The sequence below is a fragment of the Silurus aristotelis genome (assembly GCF_946808225.1).
Source record: "Silurus aristotelis genome assembly, chromosome: 9".
Taxonomy (NCBI): Eukaryota; Metazoa; Chordata; class Actinopteri; order Siluriformes; family Siluridae; genus Silurus; species Silurus aristotelis.
The window spans coordinates 22,259,704-22,282,734 of record NC_139582.1 but is presented as its reverse complement, the minus strand read 5'-3'; the positions used below and the strand labels follow the sequence as shown (position 1 = coordinate 22,282,734).

General features: G+C 37.3%; 1 protein-coding gene and 1 long non-coding RNA gene across 3 annotated transcripts in view; both read left to right on the top strand.

Moving 5' to 3' along the window:
• Positions 1 to 9,721: 9,721 nt before the first annotated feature.
• acp7 (acid phosphatase 7, tartrate resistant (putative)) overlaps positions 9,722 to 23,031 on the top strand; it is a 29,532-nt gene continuing 16,222 nt past the window's right edge. The window contains exons 1-7 of one of the 2 annotated variants that reach the window (XM_083550502.1): positions 9,722 to 10,117; positions 11,601 to 11,741; positions 12,167 to 12,367; positions 15,598 to 15,780; positions 17,289 to 17,314; positions 19,074 to 19,171; positions 21,586 to 21,648. In XM_083550502.1, coding sequence (XP_083406628.1) covers positions 11,639 to 11,741; positions 12,167 to 12,367; positions 15,598 to 15,780; positions 17,289 to 17,314; positions 19,074 to 19,171; positions 21,586 to 21,648 — 674 coding nt within the window. In that variant the 5' untranslated portion in view covers positions 9,722 to 10,117; positions 11,601 to 11,638. Of the gene's footprint in view, positions 10,118 to 11,600; positions 11,742 to 12,166; positions 12,368 to 15,597; positions 15,781 to 17,288; positions 17,315 to 19,073; positions 19,172 to 21,585; positions 21,649 to 23,031 lie in introns of those variants that run through there. The other variant, XM_083550503.1, reaches the window with a different exon arrangement.
• Positions 15,824 to 16,492, top strand: LOC310731157. Its single transcript, XR_014535085.1, has 2 exons — positions 15,824 to 16,164; positions 16,235 to 16,492. It is a non-coding gene; the product is annotated as an uncharacterized lncRNA (long non-coding RNA).

Sequence of the window (23,031 nt, the reverse complement as noted above, 5' to 3'; positions counted from 1 at the left end):
GGAGCTAATGATATACGCCTTCGACAGTCAGAGGTTACTAAGAGTAATATTATAGAGGTGTGTAAAAAAGGCAATGTCCGATGCTGTAGCATGCTCTGGCCCCATCCCAATGCGACGTGGCGATGTAGCCTACAGCAGGTTATGGTCGCTGAACTGCTGGATGTCCGAGTGGTGCTCCAAAAACAATGTGGGCTTTATTAATAATTGGAGCATTTTTGAGGGCAAGGCTGGCCTGTTAGGGCGGGACGGTATCCATCCCACCCGGGAAGGTGCTGCTCTCATTTCTTGTAGTATAGGTAATAGTCTCAGAACAGCACTAGTTAACAAGTGACTGTCTAGAGCCAAGGCCAGGGAGCAGACAGACAGGCTAAACCGACCGTCTGCTAGCTGTCACTCAGGATCCACCAAATTAAGACTGTGTCTGTCCCCCGAGCAAAACAAAAATATAGGAATTATCAGAAAGTCTGTCTTAGTAACCTGATTAGCATTAAATTAAATAGGACTGAACGCACAGCCAGCACCTCTGATCTAAAAATAGGTTTGTTGAATATTAGATCTCTCACGTCAAAAGCGCTTACTATAAACAAAATTATTACCGACCAGGAGTTTAATATAATGTGCTTGACAGAAACATGAATTAAATCGAATGAATATGCAGCATTAAATGAAGCGAGTCCTTCTGGGTATAGTTACATACACCAACCCCGTCTAAATGGCAGAGGAGGTGGAGTCGCAGCTATTTATAATAATAATCTAAACGTCACACAAAAGACTAAACAAAAATGCAAAACATTTGAAGTTCTTTACACCAACATAAATTATTCAGTGTCCGAAAGCAGGTCCAGTCAGTCAATTCCACTAATTATTATTTATAGACCCCCAGGGCCCTACTCTGATTTTCTAATAGAATTTGCAGATTTCATCACAAATTTAGCTACTTCTTTAGACAAAGCATTAATTATTGATGACTTTAATATTCATTTTGATAATCAGGAAGACTCCTTAAGAGCAGCAGTTGTGTCCATTCTAGAGTCAGTTGGAATTAATCAGAATGTTATAGGACCCACTCATAGTGGTGGACACACTCTCGAATTTGTTGTTAACATTTGGATTAAAAATAAAAAACTTAGTCATAATTCCACAGTCTGAAGCTATTTCAGACCATTATTTAATCTCGTTTAAAATCTGCCTCAGTCATTGCATTTCTACCTCACCACGTTAGCGTGTTAAGCGTAACGTGTTAGATAGATCTCCGTCAGACCCCGCAGAGCTCGACTGGGCCACTGAACACCTAGAATTAATGTTACATTACACTCTAGATGATGTAGCTCCCCTTAAGACCAAAATGATCAGGGAGAAAAAAATGGCACAGTGGTATAATGATCATACGCGCACCTTAAAACAGACCACTCGAAAACTAGAACGTAAATGGCGTCAAACAAAATTAACAGTATTTCAAATAGCATGGAAGGAGAGCCTCCTAAATTATAAAAAATCTCTTAGTGCTGCTAGATCAGCATATTTCTCCACCCTCATAGAAAATAACAAGCTTAATCCTAGAGTTTATTCAGCACGGTAGCAAAATTAACAGGGAAAAAAAGCACTGCACTAACATGCACACCATCATTAGGTAGTAATTATTTCATGAACTTTTTTATTATTAAAATTGAGAACATCAGGCAAGAAATCCAGACGGTTAATATAAATCCAAATTATTTTACAAGTAACCCTGTAGACAGCAGCGTAATTAGAGCAGACAATCAACTACAAAGCTTCACTCCTATTCATGAGAATTACTTAATTTCATTAATGTCCTCATCAAACTCATCAACCTGCATTCTCGATCCCTTGCCTACAAGTTTCTTTAAACAGATAACTCCAGAGGTAATTAAACCTGTTTTAAAAATAATAAACTCTTCCATTAGCCTGGGTTATGTACCAAAATCCTTCAAACTGGCAGTTATCCACCCCCTTATTGAGAAACCTGACCTTGACCCATGTCAGCTGTCCAACTACAGGCCAATATCAAATCTCTCCTTTATATCCAAAATTTTAGAAAAGGTTGTAGCACAGCAGTTATGCTCACATCTACTGAGGAATAACATTTTTGAAATGTATCAGTCAGGATTTCGGCCTCATCATAGCACAGAGACGACGCTAGTTAAGGTGGTAAATGACCTGTTATTGGCCTCTGATAAGGGTTTTGTCTCCTTACTTGTTTTGCTCGTCCTTAGTGCAGCTTTTGACACCATTGATCACACTATACTACTTGCTAGACTTGAGAACATTGTTGGAATAAAGGGAACAGCTCTCTCTTGGCTCAGGTCTTACTTGACTGATCGCTATCAGTTTGTTGATGTAAATGGTGAGTTCTCCACACTCTATGAGGTAAAGTTTGGTGTTCCTCAAGGATCTGTCTTAGGCCCACTGCTTTTCTCTTTATATATGCTGCCTCTTGGTGAAATCATTCATAAACATGGGATTCGCTTCCATTGCTATGCTGATGACACACAGCTGTATATTTCAGCAAAGCCAGATGAGAGAAATCAGCTTAACAATGTTGAGAAGTGTGTAAAGGACATTAGACAGTGGATGCTTAATAACTTTCTTCTGCTCAACTCAGATAAGACGGAAGTACTTTTACTAGGACCACATGCAGCTAGAAGTAAACTTTCCGATTACGTAGCATCTCTGGATGATGTTTCTGTTTCAGCATGTACGGCTGTCAAAGACCTTGGTGTGATTATTGACCCGAGTCTTTTCTTTGAGTCTCATGTGAATAATATCACCAGGATCGCCTTCTTTCACCTTAGAAATATTGCGAAAATTTTAAATATGATGTCGTTACAGGATGCAGAAAAACTAGTTCATGCTTTTGTTACTTCTAGATTAGACTACTGTAACGTTTTACTGTCTGGGTGTGCGAGTAAGTGCATAAATAAGCTCCAGTTAGTTCAGAATGCAGCAGCAAGAGTCCTCACTAGATCTAGGAAATATGACCACATCACCCCTGTTTTGATCAGTCTACACTGGCTCCCAATTAAATCTCGCATTGATTATAAAATACTACTACTGACGTATAAAGCACTTAACAGTCTCGCACCGCAGTATCTGAGTGAACTTCTGTACCAGTATGATCCGTCACGCCTACTTAGATCAAAAGGTGCTGGCTATCTGTTGGTTCCTCAAATAATGAAGACTACAGCAGGGGGCAAATCTTTCTCTTATGAAGCCCCACAGTTATGGAACAGCCTTCTAACCAGTGTTCGGGACTCAGACACAGTCTCAGTGTTCAAGTCGAGGTTGAAAACGTATTTATGTTGTCAAACCATTGATCAGTAGATTTTTTTTCTTAGGTAAAGGCTCAGATCTGGAGGGAGCATGGATATAGAGTGTTTGGTGAACTGGTATATTTGTATGCTGTAGTCCCCTCACATTCACACGTATACTCAGGTTTGTTGACGGTGGTGTGGTGGGTCGTCTCTTATCCCAGAGATCCCTCATGTCTGTGTTACCTTCTGGTTTTCCCTTTTAGTTATGCTGCCATAGCGAGTCTTGCCGGAGTCCAAACTGCACAGTGACATTAACTTTCATACAACAATAGGGACACCTAATAATCCATATCCTTCTAATGTCAACAGTCTGCTACACTGACTCAGGAATACAGTTCGCTTCTAATCATCACTGTACCCTGCAACATTGTATATCTGCTTCAGATGGACATTCGGTGCAACCCAGATGAGGATGGGTTCCCTCTTGAGTATGGTTCCTCTCAAGGTTTCTTCCTTATGCCATCTCGGGGAGTTTTTCCTTGCCACAGTTGCTCATCAGGGACAAACATACTTACAAAGAACATATTTACGTTTAATCAACACATTATCTGTGTAAAGCTGCTTTGAGACAATGTTCATTGTTAAAAGCGCTATACAAATAAAAATGAATTGAACTGAATTGTTGGCCTTCTGAAAAGTATGTTCATTTACTGTATATGTACTCAATACAGTTCAATACAAATACAGCTTCCCACTTATCTAATGGCCATTCCTTGTGGTTTTTGGCTCTTCTTGGCAAGTCTTTTCTTCTTGTTCTAAACAATTGATGTTAAAATATGTCTGCCACTTGAACTCCAAGAAGCATTTATGTAAATTGGTGGTTTCTGAAGCTGGTAATTGTAATGAACTTATCCTCTGCAGCAGAGGTAGCTCTTGGTCTTTCCTTTGTTGAAACAGTCTTCATGAGGGCCTGTTTTTCATAGCGCTTAATGATTTTGGTGATTGCACTTGGAAATACATTTAAAGTTCTTGAGGTTTTTCAGATTGACAGAGCCTAATTTCTTAAAATAATTATGTACTATCATTTCTTTACTGTACATAAGTGTTTCTTGCCATAATATGGATTTGAACTGGAATTCATACCTCAGAGATGCACTGGTTAGACTAAGTTCAGTGTTTGTGTAAAAAGGAAGCACAAACAATAGTTCGTCCACACTAAAGTGTCCAACAATGTGGCTTGACTTATACAAAATATGAAAAATACAATATTTAATGTCATGTCTAATGCTACAGTACAGTAAAACCCCGTTGAACTAATTTTCCCCATAGGAATGAATGTAAAAGCGGTTTAATCCATTCCGAGATCTCATTCGATTTCTTATTTCTGCACTTAAAAAGTATTTGTAGCCTATTTTTAAAAACAAATACACCGCAAATTACCGTAATGTAAACATAATTTAACACTTACCCATGTGATAGTGGTTGATTGCGAGAAGGTGGTGGATGGAGAGAGAGGAAGAAAGTTAGTTTTTGGAAGGAGAATCTCCTTCCAAAATGACAGAGGGTAACTCATCTTCTGGAATGTTCTCTCTTCTCTTTCTTTTAGTGTCAATGCCACTAAGTCCTGCTTCTTGATCGTCACCTCTCGATCTTTTAGTGAAGAAGGAGTCAATTTTTGTTTGTCTTTGACGATTTTTCAGGACATTCCTGAAGTAGGACATGGTGTCATTTAAATGGTCAATAGAATTGACAGATGCCATTTTATATGGATGATGACGTTCAATAAAATTTTGCACCTCGTTCCACATGCCACAAATTTTTTTTATTTCTGTCGTCGAAAATGTTTCTCCTCAACTACTTCCTCTTCCTCTTCTTTTTTTCTGCAACTTATCTTGCTCCTCTTTTAGCTGTTTCAAATCTTCCGTAGAAAGTTTTTCTTTGTGGGAATCTAATAATTCAACCACATCATCTTCATTAACTTCTAAGCCGAGCGCAATGCCTATTTTACCTATGTCATCGATCAGCGCTTCTTCATCGGCATCTTCGAATCTTCGAAGTCTCGCTCCGGTACAGCATCAGGCAACATTTTTCTCCATGACGAGTTAAAAATCCTATAACTCAGATGTTTCCATGCTGTGGCTATTAAGCAAACACAGTTAAAAATATTAAAATTATCTTTCCAAAAATCTTTCAAAGTCAAGCTGGTGTCTGATGTTACCTCAAAACATTTTTGGAACATGTATTTGGTGTAAAGTTTATTAAAATTCACCATGACTTGCTGGTCCATAGGCTATATGAGTGATGTAGTGTTCGGTGGTAGAAACTTGACTGTAATGAAGTCAAACTCGTCCTGGATAATTTGTTCCAACTCTTGAGGGTGACAAGATGCATTGTCGAGGAGAAGAATACATCTCCTTGGCAACTTTCTGTCCTTTAAGTATTTCTCAATTTTATTTGTGCAGACGAGGCACAACCACTTCATGAAGAGAACCCTTGTTCCCCAGGCCTTTGTGTTCAATCTCTTCATAACAGGCAAATTTTCTTTGACGACCTTATGTTGTTTGAATGCTCTAGGGTTTTCCGAATGGTAGATCAGCATGGGCTTAATTCTGCAGTCACCACTGGCATTAGCGCAAAGCACGAGAGTAAGCCTGTCTTTCATAGGCTTATGACCAGGCAAAGACTTTTCCTCCTTCGTGATGTATGTTCTATTTGGCATTTTTTTCCAAAATAGTCCAGTTTCATCGACGTAAAAAATTTGCTGTGGAACATAACCCTCCTTCTTCACGAATTTGTTAAATTCCATAACGAATGCATCTGCTTCCTTCTGGTTTGCACTAGAAGCTTCACCATGTCTTGTCACGTTGGGATGCCAGTCCTTTTCTTAAATCGATCAAACCAGCCTCTGCTGGACAGTTTCATCACTTGTACCAGGAGCATCTTTTACTAAATTGGCATAAATGCGTCTAGCTTTCTCTTGTATAATAGGTTTATTTATACTGTCACCTGCAATCTGCCTTTCCTTTATCCAGATCAAAAGCAACTTCTCCATATCTTCAATAGTCTGTGATCTTTTCTTGTTTCCAATAATCGTCATACTTTTGGACAAATTTGCTTCTTTGACCTTCTCTTTATTTTTCACTATGGTGCTTATGGTAGAGCTAGACACCCGATACTGCTGACATAGGTCACGCACACCACGCTCATACTTTTCCACTATTTCCTTCTTTGTTTTAACCGTAATTCTGTTTACCTTCTTTTTCTCTGCACCATCGCTGATTTTCTTAAGAGACATTTTAGGATTTCTAGTGAAATAAAAATAACATGAGTTTGCTCGTGCCTGCAAAATTTGTTAATGAAACAGGGTAAAATTTTGCAAGCAAGTTTGCTCGTATCTTCGTTTGCTCGTACTATAGGTTGCTCGTACAACGGGGTTTTTACAAACCATTTTACAAACCCCAAGTACAACTGTATTTGTGTGCGTGAGAGAGAGTGGGTGTGTGTAAAAAGTGTTTGTGCACAATATTTTCAACAGTTAATGTCTTTAGCAGGATGTCTCCTTCACCTGACCAATCCTGAGGTAAATCTATCCTCATCCTATGGATCTACTCCTTGAAAATGTCCTTAGCTCCCAGCAGAAATAATAATCATTTCCAGGTGCAAGATTTTCATGTCATAAGGAGTAAGTAGAAGTAATACAAAATATGTGTACTGTCATCATAGAGTGTGCACTGCCCTCGGCGTCCATGAGCCAGCTTATATTCACTTCTGGGATCAATCACGCTGGACTCTGCACATAACATGTAAGTCCCTGAATATTTAGTAATACTGCAAGTACAGTTTAAACACTAAAATGGTGAGAAAAAAAAGCAAATGACACATATAGGAAAAGTTAAATCAAAGTGGTGTAGGAATCCATTCTTCCATTGGAACATCTTTTGGTGACTTCAAAACAGCTACGATGTAAGGATATCATCTGGCCATTTCTTAAATAAACTATATTTTATATTAATATATATTTTAACTATATAATCTCAAGAACTTTAAATGTTCCAAATCTCTGAGTGCAGTCGCCAAAACTGTCAAATGCTATGATGAATCAGGCTTTCATGAGGACCATCCCAGGAAAGGAAGATGAAGAGCTACCTCTGCTGCAGAGGATAAGTTTATCAGAAATTCCAGTCCTAAAAATCGATGATTTGCTTAAATACTTCTTTGAGTTCAAGTGGGAGAAATATTTCAACATCTACTGTTCAGAGAAGAAAGTGTGAGTCAGTTCGCGTTTAAATTGCAATAAACAACAACAAGCAGAAGACACTTGCTTGGGCCAAGAAACACAAAGAATTTACATTAGACCACTGAGAAACTGTCCTTTGATCTGATGAGTCTACATTTGTGAATTTTGCTCTAACTGCCCTGTCTCCGTTAGACGTACAGAGGATGAACAGATGATTCCTGAATGTGTGGTTCCTACAGTGAAGCATGGAGGGGGATGTGTGATGGTGTAGGAATGCTTTGCTGGTGACATTGTTGGTGATTTATTCAAAATAGGGGGCAAAGCTGCCATCAAAGCAAAAATCAAATCAACGTTTCAAATCTTCCAAGAATTGAAAATATGAAACATATTCTGGGTTTAACACATTATTGTTTACTACATAATTCCATACATATTCTTTCCTGGAATTATTTCATGAAGTTGCGAAGTAGGGTGGGAGCTTTGGGGATAAATTTGGTCTTCCACACTGACACAGGACTACATTTTGCATCTGATCACCATCACTGCACACCTCAACATCGTTTAGCTCTAATAAATGGACATTTGGTGCCACCCAGATGAGGATGGGTTCCCTCTTGAGTCTGGCTCCACTTTAAGGTTTCTTCCCAATGTCATCTCAGGGAGTTTTTCTTTGCCACAGTTACCACTGGGTTGCTTATTAGGTATAAACCCACACTATAGGAACATTCCTATTTATTCTTTATCACTGCATTATCTTTGTAAAGCTGCTTTGAGACAATGTTCATTGTTAAAAGCGCTATACAAATGAGATTTATTGAATTTTAAACATAACAGAATAAGCTGTTATACTTGAAATCCATTGAATTTTTATTTAACAATGAATTAATGTTCATTGTTAAAAGCGCTACACAAAAAAAGCATAACAGATTAAGCTGTAACCAAACCCGTGATCTGAATAACAGTCAGATTATTGTTTGAAACGTAAAAAAATATATGTTAGAAAAGTAAATCAGGACCTTGGAAATCATTGGAGAATTCATACAACTACTTGAATTTCTCATAGGTGAGTTACTCCCATTATCTCCATACTACTCTGTCCTTTACATCTGCTTTTTTCAAACCAACTACCTGCATGTCTTCCCTCACCACATTCTTGAACCTCCTTTTTGGCCTTCCTCTTTTCCTCCTTACTGGTGGCTCCATCCACAACATTCTCCTACCGATGTACCCCATGTCCCTCCTCTGCACATTACTAATCCATCTCAATCGGGCCTCTCTCACTTTGTCCCCAAAACGTCTTACATGCATGGTCTCTCTAATTAACTTGTTTCTAATTCTGTCCAACCTCATCACTCCCAATGAAAATCTCAACATCTTCAACTGTACCACCTCCAGATCCACCTCCTGTCCTTTAGTCAATGCCACTGTCTCTTAACTATACAACATCGCAGGTCTCACCACAGTCCTATAAACTTTCCCTTTCACTCTTGCAGATACCCTTCTATCACAAATCACTCCTGCCACTCTTTTCCACCCACTCCACCCTGCCTGCAGTCTTTTCCTCACTTCTCTAACACACTATCCATTACTTTGCACTGTTGACCTAAACTTATCCACCTTCGCCACATCTTCTCCCTGCAACCGTACCACTTCATTTCCATCCCTCTCATTCACACACATGTACTCTGTCTATCTATCTATCTATCTATCTATCTATCTATCTATCTATCTATCTATCTATCTATCTATCTATCTATCTATCTATCTATCTATCTATCTATCTATCTGCTTATTGTATATGTAGTATTTTTTTTCTGATCAAAGGAACTAAATGAACCAAATGACCCAAAAAAAAGATTGATTAAAAGTAAGGCAGGGCACTAAAATGATACGATCATACTAGCTCGCTGCAGTCACTGTAAAGGTCTTCCTATCACTAGTTCGCTGCAGAAGCAGGCAGGGGGGTGGAGCGTAATCTGATCCAATTCCTCCCATAACCCTAAAACGTAAACAACCACGTGCGTGTGCGGAAGAGCTGCAGGTAGCGTCCCAAATGCTCGACTATTATTCCTTGCATCCTCGAGAACGCGAAACTCACTGTACGTTCACGACATATTTAGGTACCCAAAGTGCGCACTTGATTAGAAAACTCCGGGGCTGTGGGAAGTATTTGGGACATGGTCATACGATGTCGTCCACTAAGCAAAACAGCCTAAAATCTGACTGATCGTTTTACTTCCTACAAACAAACGCGAACCCTTTTACAAGCTTTCCTGAAAGAGCTGATAGTCACACAGCCATTTTGCAATTCACAGATATAGCTAGTGAACCTCATTTAAGGTTTTATTAGTTGAAAGGATAAGCTGTTTGCTAGTTATAAATAGAGTAAAATAGAAGGGTAAAATAGATAGGTTTACAGAAATGTAAGTGTTGTCTTACAATCTTTAACAGTTTGAAATAATGTTTGTTTACTAACAAGACATTTGCGGTAGTTTAGCAAAGACTGCTACCCTGCTACATAACCAGGAAGCTGAATATGTTCAGTTGAATAAAGCACCTATGAAAACATTTAAAGCTCTTGTTTGCTATAAATATTTATATGGTCACGGTAAGTGTAATAATGCATTTTTATACTAGAATATTTACAGTATTTTCTTACGATATTGTTTAGACAAAAGCTGTATGTGACATATCTGTAAGTATATTTTGAAGTGTGTGAGTAAGTGAGAGAGACACAGTTGCCTTATTGTCCTTCATTTGTAAAACTTTTATATTACTGAGGGAAACAAGTGAAAACAGGGTGGGCTCTACATAGCTGGGGACTGTATGGGAGTCGTTTGAATAGGTGATGTGTGTGGTGCAACAGCTGGCAGTACTGATCGCTAAATTTAAATATGATCGTGCCAGCATCATGCACTTTTCATCCCCAGAGCCTGGGGTTCTTTTCAGAGTTGAAGGGGGAATTCAATAGACAAGGGGATATTGCAAACGAATGTGCTTAGGAACAACAATAACAAAATTAGATTTCCCTTTCTGAAGAACAATGATAACAATGACATCTGTGGTACTGTTTAAACAAATTGCAGTGTAAAAAACATTTCATTCTAAAAGTAAGATTTCTTCTAAACAGTGTGCAAAGCTGATACTGTATGATCCTACCCCAACAGACTTAACATTTTATTGCAGCTATTCATTTATTTTCATTTATTTGTTTATCACCTTAAATAATGGACATTGTCACAAAGTAGCTTTGAAACTTTTACACATAATGATTGTTTTTATTTAGGAGGTGTTTAGAACATTTGCTTCAAGAGCATAGTGGTTCACAATATGAATACTGACAGAACAGTCTGTAAATGCCATTTGTCTTCCAGACAAATCTGCCAAATGATTTAAGAGTTAAATACTTTTGCAACACTTGTATATGTCATGTGTCATCAAGATATAGGTATTTTAAATTTCAAACCGAGTTGTATTTTTTATTTTATATTTTTTCTCAAACCAAAAATGTGTTTTAATATTTTTTACATTTGACATATCCGTTCTATCTGTAATTAATAGTGTTTTGCAAAGGAATTTCTCAAAAAGTTAATTATTGTTGGGTTTATTAAAAGACTGATGTTCTGCTCATTTTAGACAATACAGTTGAAATTCTCACACTGCTCCAGGAAATAATATCTCTTTTCTCCGAACAACATCTGACTGACTTATTTCTTTTGTGTCATGTTCCTGCATTTACTTACAATGCTGCTTCTATAAAATTTTTTATAGACCTCAGTGCATTAAATTTTTGATGGTTATACATTTCTGGAATTTTTCTAATTATTTACATAGATATAGCAAAACAGTTGTCAGTGTGGTATAATAAAGATTCAATTAATAAACTTATTAATAGAGAAATTAATAATTTCACCATTTGATTTGTTCAATTTTTAATTCAGCTGGTTTACTGACGGAGCAAATTTCACACAAAGTTATGTCATAAACAAATATGATCTTGTGACATTTGCCTCAGCTTATGCAGTGGATCATGTGCCTGTGATGTGGTCAATATGTAACAAGTATCTGTCTTTGTCTTCTCTGTTATTCAGGAATAACGCAGAAGAAGAAAAAGAATAAACTATGAAAGATGTCTTTCCTGTATTTCTTCTATTTTTGTTGCCTGTTGTCTTTGTCCTCATGTATGCCACCTATCTGGTCCCAGCCTGAGCAGGTGCACATTTCTTATCCAGGTAAGAATTGTAACTAATTTATATTCATCGCGTTCATGTTGGTGTCGCCCCCGGGTCAGTGACAACATAAAATAGTCCACTGATATTTACCCACTTGATGCACTTGCCCACCGTGCATTGTTTTCTGGGAGGCACCGTATAGCGATACACAAACGTGCGAGGGCCCGCCATCGCTGCTTGCAGCTATATTTGTACATTGTATCTGTTTATCTAATAATGCATTGTGCTCTTAGTGATGTGTGAAAATGTTTACAGTGGCTCTCATTATTATATTTAATATTGTTTTACCAAATTATAAAAGCAACTCGATACTCGCCTAGAGCACTATACTCTTAACTAAGTATTGTGTACTAAAGAAAAGTGAGTATGTACTGATGATGTTCATATTACTGTGAATTGTAAGTAATGCTTCCACACTTCCACAGGTGTAAAGGGTTCCATGCTGGTCACTTGGACAACCTTTAACTACACAGAAAGTTTGGTGGAATATGGACTATGGGGTGGAAAGCTCTTCAGTCACACTTCTAAGGGACACTCCAGTCTGTTTATTGATGGAGGCTCAGAGAAGCGTAAAATGTATGTTCACAAAGTCACTTTGCCAGACCTCAGACCCGGGGCTAAATATGGTAAGCATGATATCAATTGCAATGATGATCACACTGTATGTGGTGTATGACTGGTGTGTTGAACAAATGTTCTGTTTAAGGGTGAACAACTTACGTCAGGGGTCACCAACCTTTTTAACACTGAGAGCTACTTCTTGGGTATCATTTGCATTCACATTTGCGGCATTTAGCAGACGCCCTTATCCAGAGCGACGTACAAAAGTGCTTTGAGTCTCTAGTAATGAATAAATCTACACTGGTATGCAAGATTACAAACTTAATATAAATATAACCCTTGAATTCTACAAACTTGGAAAGTGCTAATTTAAGTATTTCAGGAAGTCGTCGCTTGAAGATAGTCAGGGACTCTGCTGTACGGACATCTAGGGGAAGTTCATTCCACCACCTCGGTGCCAGAACAGAGAAGAGCCTTTAAGTGTACTTACCTCTCATTCTGAGAGAAGGTGGTACCAGTCGAGCAGTGCTGGAGGATCTCAGACAGCATGGTGCAGTGTGAGATGTGATGAGGTCTCTCAGGTAAGATGGTGTTGGTCCATTTTTGGCCTTGTAGGCAAGCATCAGTGTTTTGAATCTGATACGTGCAGCTACTGGAAGCCAGTGAAGGGAACGCAGCAGTGGGGTGGTGTGGGAGAACTTGGGCAGATTGAACACAAGTCGTGCAGCTGCATTTTGGATCATTTGCAACGGACGAATAGTGTTTAGGGGAAGACCTGCCAGCAGAAAGTTGCAGTAGTCAAGTCTTGAAATGACAAGAGACTGAACAAGTACCTGGGCAGCCTGTGTGGACAGAAATGGTCGAATTCTTTGAATGTTATAGAGAAGAAATCGACAAGAACAAGCAACATTAGCGACATGTGGAAAGAAGGACAGTTCATTGTCCATAGTTACCCCAAGGTTACAAGTAGTGGCTGAAGGGGAGAGCAGAGAGTCATGAAGTGTTATTTGGAGATCTTTACCTGGAGATGAATCACCTGGGATGACCAGCAGTTCTGTTTTGCTGGGGTTTTACCGACTAATGTGAAGGGCTACCAGTTTGATACACAATTCTGAAATAACAAATTTGCTCAATTTACCTTTAATTATATGTTATTATTAATAATTAATGATATTCATCTATGTCAGGGGTGTCAAACTCAATTGCACATGGGGCAAAAACTCAAAGCACACTTTAGGTCACGGGGCGAACAGGATAAACATTTATTGAACACACTAAAACAATGTTTTTTGAGCATAAGTATGAATAAAAACGACAGGAATATTATTCCAGAATAAATAAACTTAAACTTTAAATACTTTGCTCTCCATAAAAATATCTCCTGTCAAAATTATACAAGTTAGAAATATGAACATGCTGCAAAAAAACTCTGAACAAATCAATAAAAATTGTGCTTTTAAGTAATCGTTAAAATAACAACAAATCAAAACAATCAGATTTCTTTGCTCTTATGCCATTTTATTAAAAAATTATCTTAAACTTTAAATAACTTTAAAATATTTTGCTTTTCATAAAAATATCTCCTGTGAAACACAAGACATCTCACACCTTCATCATGCAGCTCTTCAGAAACTCTCCCTCAGTAAATAACTGGCTGATGTGCCTCTGATTTCTCCTCTGTTTTCACACCAGCTTCACTTTGTGATTTTGCTCTGGTGAAAAAACGTTTGCTTAAATGTCAGATTCTTCTTTAACTCTTCTACTTTCTGTATCTTCTGTATCTGTAGATTCTCCTGATGTTTTGTCTCGTAGTTCCGTCTTAGATTCAATTCCTTAATTACAGCCACATTCGCTCCACAAATAAAACACACGTGTTTACCGGCAGTGTCAGTAAACATGTACTCAGAATCCCATTGGTTTTAAAAGGCTCTGTTTTCAGAATCAACTTTTCTCTTCACCATTGTGAGAGGCTTCACAATAACTGTACAATAGGGTTAAATACATTAACAGAAGCTCGACTTGATTGACGCTGGAATGTTCCCAAGTAGTCTAGCGTTCGGTAATGCAGCTGAAGCGCTGCATTATGGGATCTGTAGTTTGTGTTTATCAGCGCTTCATATCGCCGCAACATTAATAACAATAATAATAGATCTATATAAAATCATCTTGTGGGCCGGATTTGACATTAAGTTTGACACCCCTGATCTATGTGAAGACTGATATTGTTAATGATTTCTTACAATAATTATCAACAATGATTTAACAAGGTAGGAAACAGTTATTTTTAGAAAAGGCTTGCGGGCGACTCATGTGGTCACCGCGGGCACCACGTTGGTGACCCCTGACTTGCGTTATGGTGTTAACATATCGTTATTTCCGGGCTATTAAGCGCGACCATTTATAAGCTGCACCCACTGAATTTTACAAAGATTTTTATTTTGAACATAAATACGCCGCACCTGTCTATAAGCCGCAGGTGCCTACATTGAAACTAATGAACTTTACACAGGTTTTAACGAAAGACAGTGACTTTTACACGGCTTGTATCTAAACAGTATCCTACCAAGAAAGTCAGTGTTCACTGTCTTCCTCCTTCCTTTCACAACAATTTCTCTCTCTCTCTCTCTCTCTCTCTCTCTCTCTCTCTCTCTCTCTCTCTCTCTCTCTCTCTCTCGCTCTCTTTTTTTTTTTTTTACATCGTCGTGCGTTTAAAAATCACCATCTGTAATGCTTTTCTCCCGATGCCGTGCAGCTCAGAACACAGGTGAAGTGCGTTTTTTCATGCCCGGTTGTTTTCAGCGTGACGTCGCATTTCCTGTTGACAGTCCGAGTGAGCGGCAGGTCAAACGTCAGAGGCACCTCATCCATATTTATGATGTTGTGCGGCACGATTCACTGGGAGTGCATCTGATTTAATATAAAGAATTTCATTGGTCTAATGTTACGGGGCTCAGTTTTTTGGCGGCTTGAAGCTTGTGAAACCGGAAAAAACCCCGGAAAATCCATAAATTAGCCGCTTCATTGTTTAAGCCGTGAGGTTCAAAACGTGGAAAAAAGTAGCGGCTTATAGTCCGGAAAATACGGTACTGTGCTTTGGAAATCTAAAACGATTGTGTCTGTACTGTTAACTTTATGCCATACCGATGTGGATAATTACATTTGTCATCTTGGATTGTAAAATTATCACACCTGAAATTACTTAAATATTATTTGTGTCAGGACAAAGATTAAAAAGTTTACTGGGTTTGTGCCATGTTACATTTATTAAATATAATAATGTGTATGTGTTTTACAGTCTACCACTGTGGTAGTGAGGAAGGTTGGAGTGATCTTCTCTTTTTTACTGCTCTGAACGATAGCACACAGTTTAGCCCTAAATTTGCTCTGTTTGGTGACATGGGAAATGAAAACCCTCAGTCACTGGCCAGACTTCAGAAAGAAACACAGGCCGGCATGTATGATGTCATCCTGCACATTGGTAAGATTTACAGCCAGAAAGGGATCGTCAAAAAAAAAAAAAAAAAAAAAGATTTTGTGACTTTTTTTTATATTGTTTGTATTACCAAGTTTAAAGTAATAAATAAATTCAGTAAATAATTTAGAATAGCAATATTCTATACTGTTTACTTTAAGATTCTAAAGGGACTGGGTTGGCAGATAACTACGTTATGGGTGTTCCCCAAGGTATAATCCTATTAACCGTTGAGTTTTAAACCAGTTCAAATATTGTCAAATATATTGAATTGACAGTTTTGATAGTCATTTTATCTTGTAAAATATCTTTATTTTATTTATTGCTAAAATGATCAGATTCTAAAATATAGTGTTCAAGTTTTTTACTGATGAAAGTATATTTACACCAGTGACTTAACACTTAACACTGATTACATTATTAGGAACAGTTCTCATGTTATTTTGTGATTTCACAAAAGAAAGATTTCTTTGAGATTCTGTTCCATGTTGACATTCTTGCAGTTATTTATTAATTTTTTTCTGTAAACATAAAAGAGAATGGTGTGTCCCAGCAAATATTCAGACCAGCTCACCAGGCACCAACAATAATGGCAAAGAATAATGGGTGCATAAACTGTGCATGTTCATGCATCAAGATCTCTATTAGTGGAGACTCTGGCTCCAGTTTTTGCAATATAGTGGTTTCCATTAAAAAAAATAAAAAAATAAATAAAAAATTAAAAAAACATGAAATAAAAACAAGGCTTTAAAGCCACAAATGGGAGATTGTGTCATGTTGTCAGTTCAGATACATAAAATCATTATTTTATACTGTGGTCAAGAAAATGCTATTCAGCAGTTCAGGCTACTTTATACTACTTCTTCATGGTCCAGTTCTGATGCTCATGTGCCACAATGGACACTGTTTATCACAGCCAGCATTTATTTGTGCTTTAGTAGCTATATTCTGTGGTCACAGACCAGACAGAGTAGAGTACATGTTGTCACAGTAGGTACTAGGTGCCAGGTACAGTCATGTACCAGGAACACCCCACAAGACCCCATTTCAATTTAGCCCTCCAGAGTCACTTAAATGGTTATGCTTGCCCATTTTTCTTTCTTCCAACACAACAATTTTGAGAACTAACTTTACACATGCAGCCTAATATATCCCATTCAATAAACGGTGTCACTGTAACAAGATAATCAGTGCTATTCACTTTACGTGTCTGTGATTGTAAACATATGGCTAAGCAGTGTAAATAGCTGAATAGTGCTCTCTGTTGACTACAACTCTTTTAAAAAAAATCAGATACTCAGTCCAATTAAAACTGTTAATTCTAATGTCATTCATTTAACATTATATGATGGTAATAAATAATTACAATGATATTAATTAAAACATTTAACACTCTCTGTACGACAGTAGAAGTAAGTTTTAGTATTATCTAGTTTTAACTAAATGTTTTAGATTTTAATAATATGATCAAATAATTACAATTCTGCTATTTTTTTTGTTTGCTTGATTTGCAGGGGACTTTGCTTATGATATGCATGAGGTAAAGTTACACTAAGCACTTGTTATTTTCAACGAATCGGATAATAAAATGTAATACTACACATAGTATGCATTTCTCAATTCATTTGGTTAACAAACAGCAGTAACAGATTAATTTCTTTTTTTTATTGTGCTACTCTGCAAAAAAAAAAAGGCATGCTATGATAAATATTGTTTATTGCTTGTCACTTACAAAATCACTTCAATGGTAAATATTGCACCACTGCTACCAGTGTTAGTAGCAATCAGTGCCAATTTATTAAGCCAACATCTTTTTTTAACACGTGTAATTTTTTTATCCGTTGGAACTAATATAATGGTGTGTTGATCAGATAAAGGCTGCAGATTGTAGTCCCTCATAATAAGTACAGTATTGTGCAAAAGGTTTAGGCACTTTAAAACATGCTGTAAAGGAAGAATGCTTTTTTGTATCTATTAACAATATGGAAAGTAAATGAACAGAAGAGAAATCCAAATCAATATTTGATTGACCACCCTTTGACTGCAAAACAGCATCAGTTATTCATGCTGTTTGTGGTAGACTTGCACACAGCTTTCGAAGGAGCAGTGAGGATGTTCAGACATCTTGGAGAAGTAACCACAGATTTTCAGTGGATGTAGGCTTCCTCAAATCTTTATGCTTTTCATGTAATCCCAGACAGAGTTGATGACGTTTGAGATCAGGGCTCTGTGGGGGCTAAAACTATTACTTCTAGTCTGGGTTCTCCTCTATGCTGAAGAGAGTTCTTAATAGCATGTTTGTTTTGGGTTAATGTCCTGCTGCAGAAAAAAATTGTGGCCAATCAGACACCTCCCTAATGGTATTGAATGATTGACACATATCTGTATTTCTCACCATTGAGGAAAACATTTATCCTGAACCAATCTCTAGCTCTATTTGCAAAAATGCAGCCCCAAACTTGCAAGAAACCACCACCATGCTTTACTCTTGACCCCAGGCACTCCTTATTGTATCACTCTTCAGCCCTCAGGCAAACAACCTTTTTTTTTTTTTTTTTTTTTTTTTTTTTTTTTTTTTTTTTTTTACTAAAGCAAAATATTTCAGATTTAGATCCGTCCAGAGCGCTTAGTACCATTTATACCATCTTTTGTTTAAGTTTAATGACTGTGTTTTACATAAATTTGAAATTGATGATCATTAGCACCTGCTTGGTATGATTGGTTATAATTGGACATTGTGCAGGTGTGCAGAGTGTAAAGAATTAACAATTAAAAGCCAAAGGGTAGTCACACCAAATATTGATATTATTTGATTTTTCACTTTTCATCGCCTCCATTTCCCCAAAGAAAATAGCATGATTTGATTAATGCAATATTTTGAATATCTCAGTACAACCAGTTCTGTGCAGAAGTCTATTCTGTTATTACAAGAGTCCTAGAAAAACAAAACTGATGCTGTTGAAAGCTTGAAAATTACAGCATGCTATTAGAGTTCACACATTGTATCCCACAATAGTTTAGATTTTATGAAGGGTTTTTTGTCCTGTTTTGATGTGATGATAAGGCTGTAAGTGAGTTGCCTGGAAAATTAATTCAAACTTTATTCATAGTACTCATTTTTATAGTCTTATCGGCAGTGCTTACTTTCTGTTGCAGTAACCAAATGTATGACTAACTCTCAACACACTTTAATATTTTGCTATCACCAATGTGCATTCTTTTTGTTTCTTTTTTTGTATTTACACAGTCTGTTTCATGTTGAAATCCAGTGCATGTTTCTAATTATGACCATGTTTTAGGACAATGGCAGGATTGGGGATGAGTTTATGAAACAGATTGAGTCCATTGCTGCCTATGTGCCATATATGACCTGTCCTGGTAATCACGAGTGGGCCTAGTAAGTATTATAATTTTTCCTTCTTTACTGAGTGTTGTTATTTAAATATACACAACCCCATTTGTTCGAATGAGCACAATTTTGTTCTTATATTTTCAATCATTTCAATCACAGTTCTGTAGCTCTTGGATTTAATCCATGTGATGAAATATGTTTGTACTGCACATTCTTTTTCAAACTAAACTTTGATTACTTTGTGTATATGTAATGATATGTCCTCTTGATGTGCTTATTCTTTGGATGCACAGCAAGTCTGGAGGCTACACAATATCTATTTCAAGTCTACTCTTATTTCCCTGTACTTCCTGTTCCCCACATTCCTGTCCACACCAATCCTAAATAGGCTGACGTTAAAAAAAATTGTTTTAGCAGAGCTCAAATGCATATTCCATAAACTTATGAATAGTTGTAGCATTAACACTCAACCATTCCATGGACCACTGCTACTGTCTGGAAAGAGAAGCCTGGTGGTAAAAAGGGGAGACATCCAGAATATTTTGTGAGGTATTTGCTTTGCTTTGCTTTGGGACAGCTTTGAGACAAATTGACTGCAAAAGGCTGATAAACAGTATCAGGGAAAGACATTAAACCTGTATATGGTCATAATCCAAGACTAAAAAGCTAAAGTTCAAGTCAAATTTTTTATTTTTTTTTGAGTGAGCAAATGGAAGGTTTAGATTAATAATTATTTGGACATTCACAAGACTGTGAAGTTGAAGTTAAGGATAGGACTTGTGACACATTGCCAAATTTTGCTTAAACCCATTAACAGCTGATAACTTAATTATCTTAATTAATGGTCAACATGAATTAAACATTATTTACTAAAGTTCATAAAGAAATGAAAAAAAAGTATGCCCAATTTTACATTCTTCATGAATTAAAAAAGCAACAATACAAAGTATAGAATTTTGGTATTAGTATACAAACCTGCATTAATACTGTAAAAATAATTTTTATATGGTCAAGTTAATCTGCTATCACAGAGACTTTTCGTTACATTGACTTCCATTAAAACAAAGTGAATTGTAGAGAAGGAAGGTCAAGCTTAAAATCATGCTGCATCCAGAATTTAAGTTTGGTTGAACTTACATGAAGATGTGGAAACTTGTTTAAGTCATCATTGTCATATCTGGTTGCCACTGTTATGTGACTGCCATCTTTGTGATAACGCACTGCAAGATTCCACAAGAGGGGGCTATAAAGTTGTTCTTTCAGTTCTCTTCACATTTACTTGTTACATTTTTATTCATTTAGTTCTGCCGTTCTGCACACTTTTTTTTATTAAATGTGCAACGTGTATTTTTTAAATCAAACCTGTTCACATACAATTTTACTTGTAAATATTGTATAAAGTTGTATGCAAAAGTTTGGTAACCCCTGACAATGTCCTCGATTTTCATTTATAAATATTTGTTTGGATCAGCATGATGGAACCTCGCCCAAATTTTACTGTTGGTAGCAAGTGTTTTTCTTGAAACGCTGTTTTCTTTTGCCACCATGCATAATGCCCCTTGTTATGACCAAATAACTCAATCTTTGTTTCATCAGTCTACAGCACCTTATTCCAAAATGAAGCCTGTTTTGGCCTTAACAAGAACTGTGCCTGTGGTCTTTTATATCCTCACTATGTTCCTCACAGTGGACACTGACAGCTTATATCTCAGCGATAACTTTTTGTATCCTTCCCCCTAAACCATAATGTTAAACAATCTTTGTTTTCAGTTCCTTTGAGAGTTGTTTTGAGACCCCCATGTTGCCATTCTTCAGAGGAGAGTCAAAGAGAACAACAACTTGCAATTGGCCACCTCAAATAAAAATCTTTTTCATGATGGGATGTACCTGTCTATAAAGTTCAAGGCTAAATGTCACCAATCCAATTGTGTGTTCCAATTAATCAGTGCTAAGTAGTTACAGACTATTCAAATTAACAAAATGACAAGGGTGCCCAAATTTATGCACCTGTCAAATTTATTTTTAATGCATATTGTGCATTTTCTGTTAATCCAATAAACCTAATTTCACTACTGAAATATTACTGTGTCCTTCAGTTATTTGATAGACCAAAATGAAATTGCTGATCCAAACACACAAATATTTGTAAATGAAAATCATGGACATTGTCAGGGGTTCCTAAACGACTGTATGTTTTTCTGACATCTTGTCTAATCATAAGGTGTATGATTAAAGACCTACCTATGTTCTAGAGATTGACATGTTTTTTTTGATCTCAAGAAGATCTCAAATCTTGTGTCTTCAAGAAAAACTGCTTTATTTTTTTAAACTCACTTTATGCAGTGATTGCTTATGTATTTTCTGACACATGTGACCATAAAGATAATTTAATTTTAAAACCTTCGCTGAAATATCATCTCTGGGAATGCTAGTAATGTATTTGTTGTATATTTCTCTAGCAATTTCTCCCACTACAGGAGTCGATTCAGTATGCCAGGGGAAACTGAGAGCCTGTGGTACAGGTATGAGCTTTAATTAGCATCTAATCCTCTACATTCATCAGATACTCTTTTTCGATGATGTTCAGAGCAGACGTTCTCCTTTGCGAGTTGCAAAATAATTTTGCATGCTTTCCAAAGATCTATCAAACCAGACAGTTATGCTCATCTTATTTTCACACTCTGAATTTTCCTCTTTGCACCTTAAAGGTCCTGAGTTTCTTTAAAAAAACCTGTGTGTGTATGTTTTTGTAAACAGTCTTCATGCGTGATATATACAAAACTCAGTGTCTCCAACAGTCTTGTGGTGAGCTGATCTTAGGGCTGTGGAATCCACTGTGTGTGATCTCCATAGTGGTAGTGCAGTCAAAAGTCATGTAAAGACAGTTATAGAGCATGTGCTGCTGTCGGCGTCTCTAGTTCCTGAAACTATGCTGTACATGGTGATGCTCGTGATGCAAAAGTTTCATAATATATCAAAATAGGGCAAGCCAGGTCCAAACACATTAAGATGATGAGGACACAATCCAGGCAAACAACTTGTGGCAAAAGTTGCATTACACGCTCCACATGTAATAAATGCATGTAATCTGTACTGCACCACTTGAAAGACTTTAAATCTGGTATGACAAGAGGATGTCATCTTGGTACTGTCACTCTTAACTGCTGTGATTTACCATCTGTCTTTTGGGCTTGAATGATTTCTTCGATGGTAGGGCTGTACCTTGTTGGTTATTGGCTTTGAAGCAGGGTGTCAAGCCATCCTTTGGAACGAGCTGAAGGTTAAGAAATATCTTGCTCTGCTCCAAGAGGTTGAAGACATCAGAGGTTTCTGTGTAGTCACAAAGAAAGGGAAGTCCTGGTGTTTTATGGTCTTTCATAGAATGAGGATACACTAGGCTGGACCTGATACACTAAGGTGGTTTGTGTCTGGGTATTCATAGGATGGCTTACTGTGTTGGTGAACCCTGAAAGTTGTGTGAGTTTAAATACAAGTTTGAGGGCTATCCTGGGGGAATATATTTGTGTGTATGTGTAAGCAGTCTTTGTGTACAATATATACAAAAGTCAGTGTCTTTAGCAGGATCTTCCATATCTGAACAGCCCTGTTGTTAGCTGATTCTCATGCTGTGGATCCGTTCCCCGGAAATGTATTTAGCTGCTGGGGGTAACAGTATTCCATTCCAGGTGTGTGCTCTCCTTATTACAGGAAGTAGCACAAGTCCAAAGGTGTGTAAATACATTCATAGGGTACACACACACCTCAGCATTTCCAAGCAGGCTTAAGTCAGTTTATGGAAACTGCTGGTCTGAGCGTGATGTCCAGACAGTAATGGTGCAAGACAAGCAAACAACCCGTGGCAACAGTTGCATTACACAGCCTACAAGTAATTAATGAAAAAAATG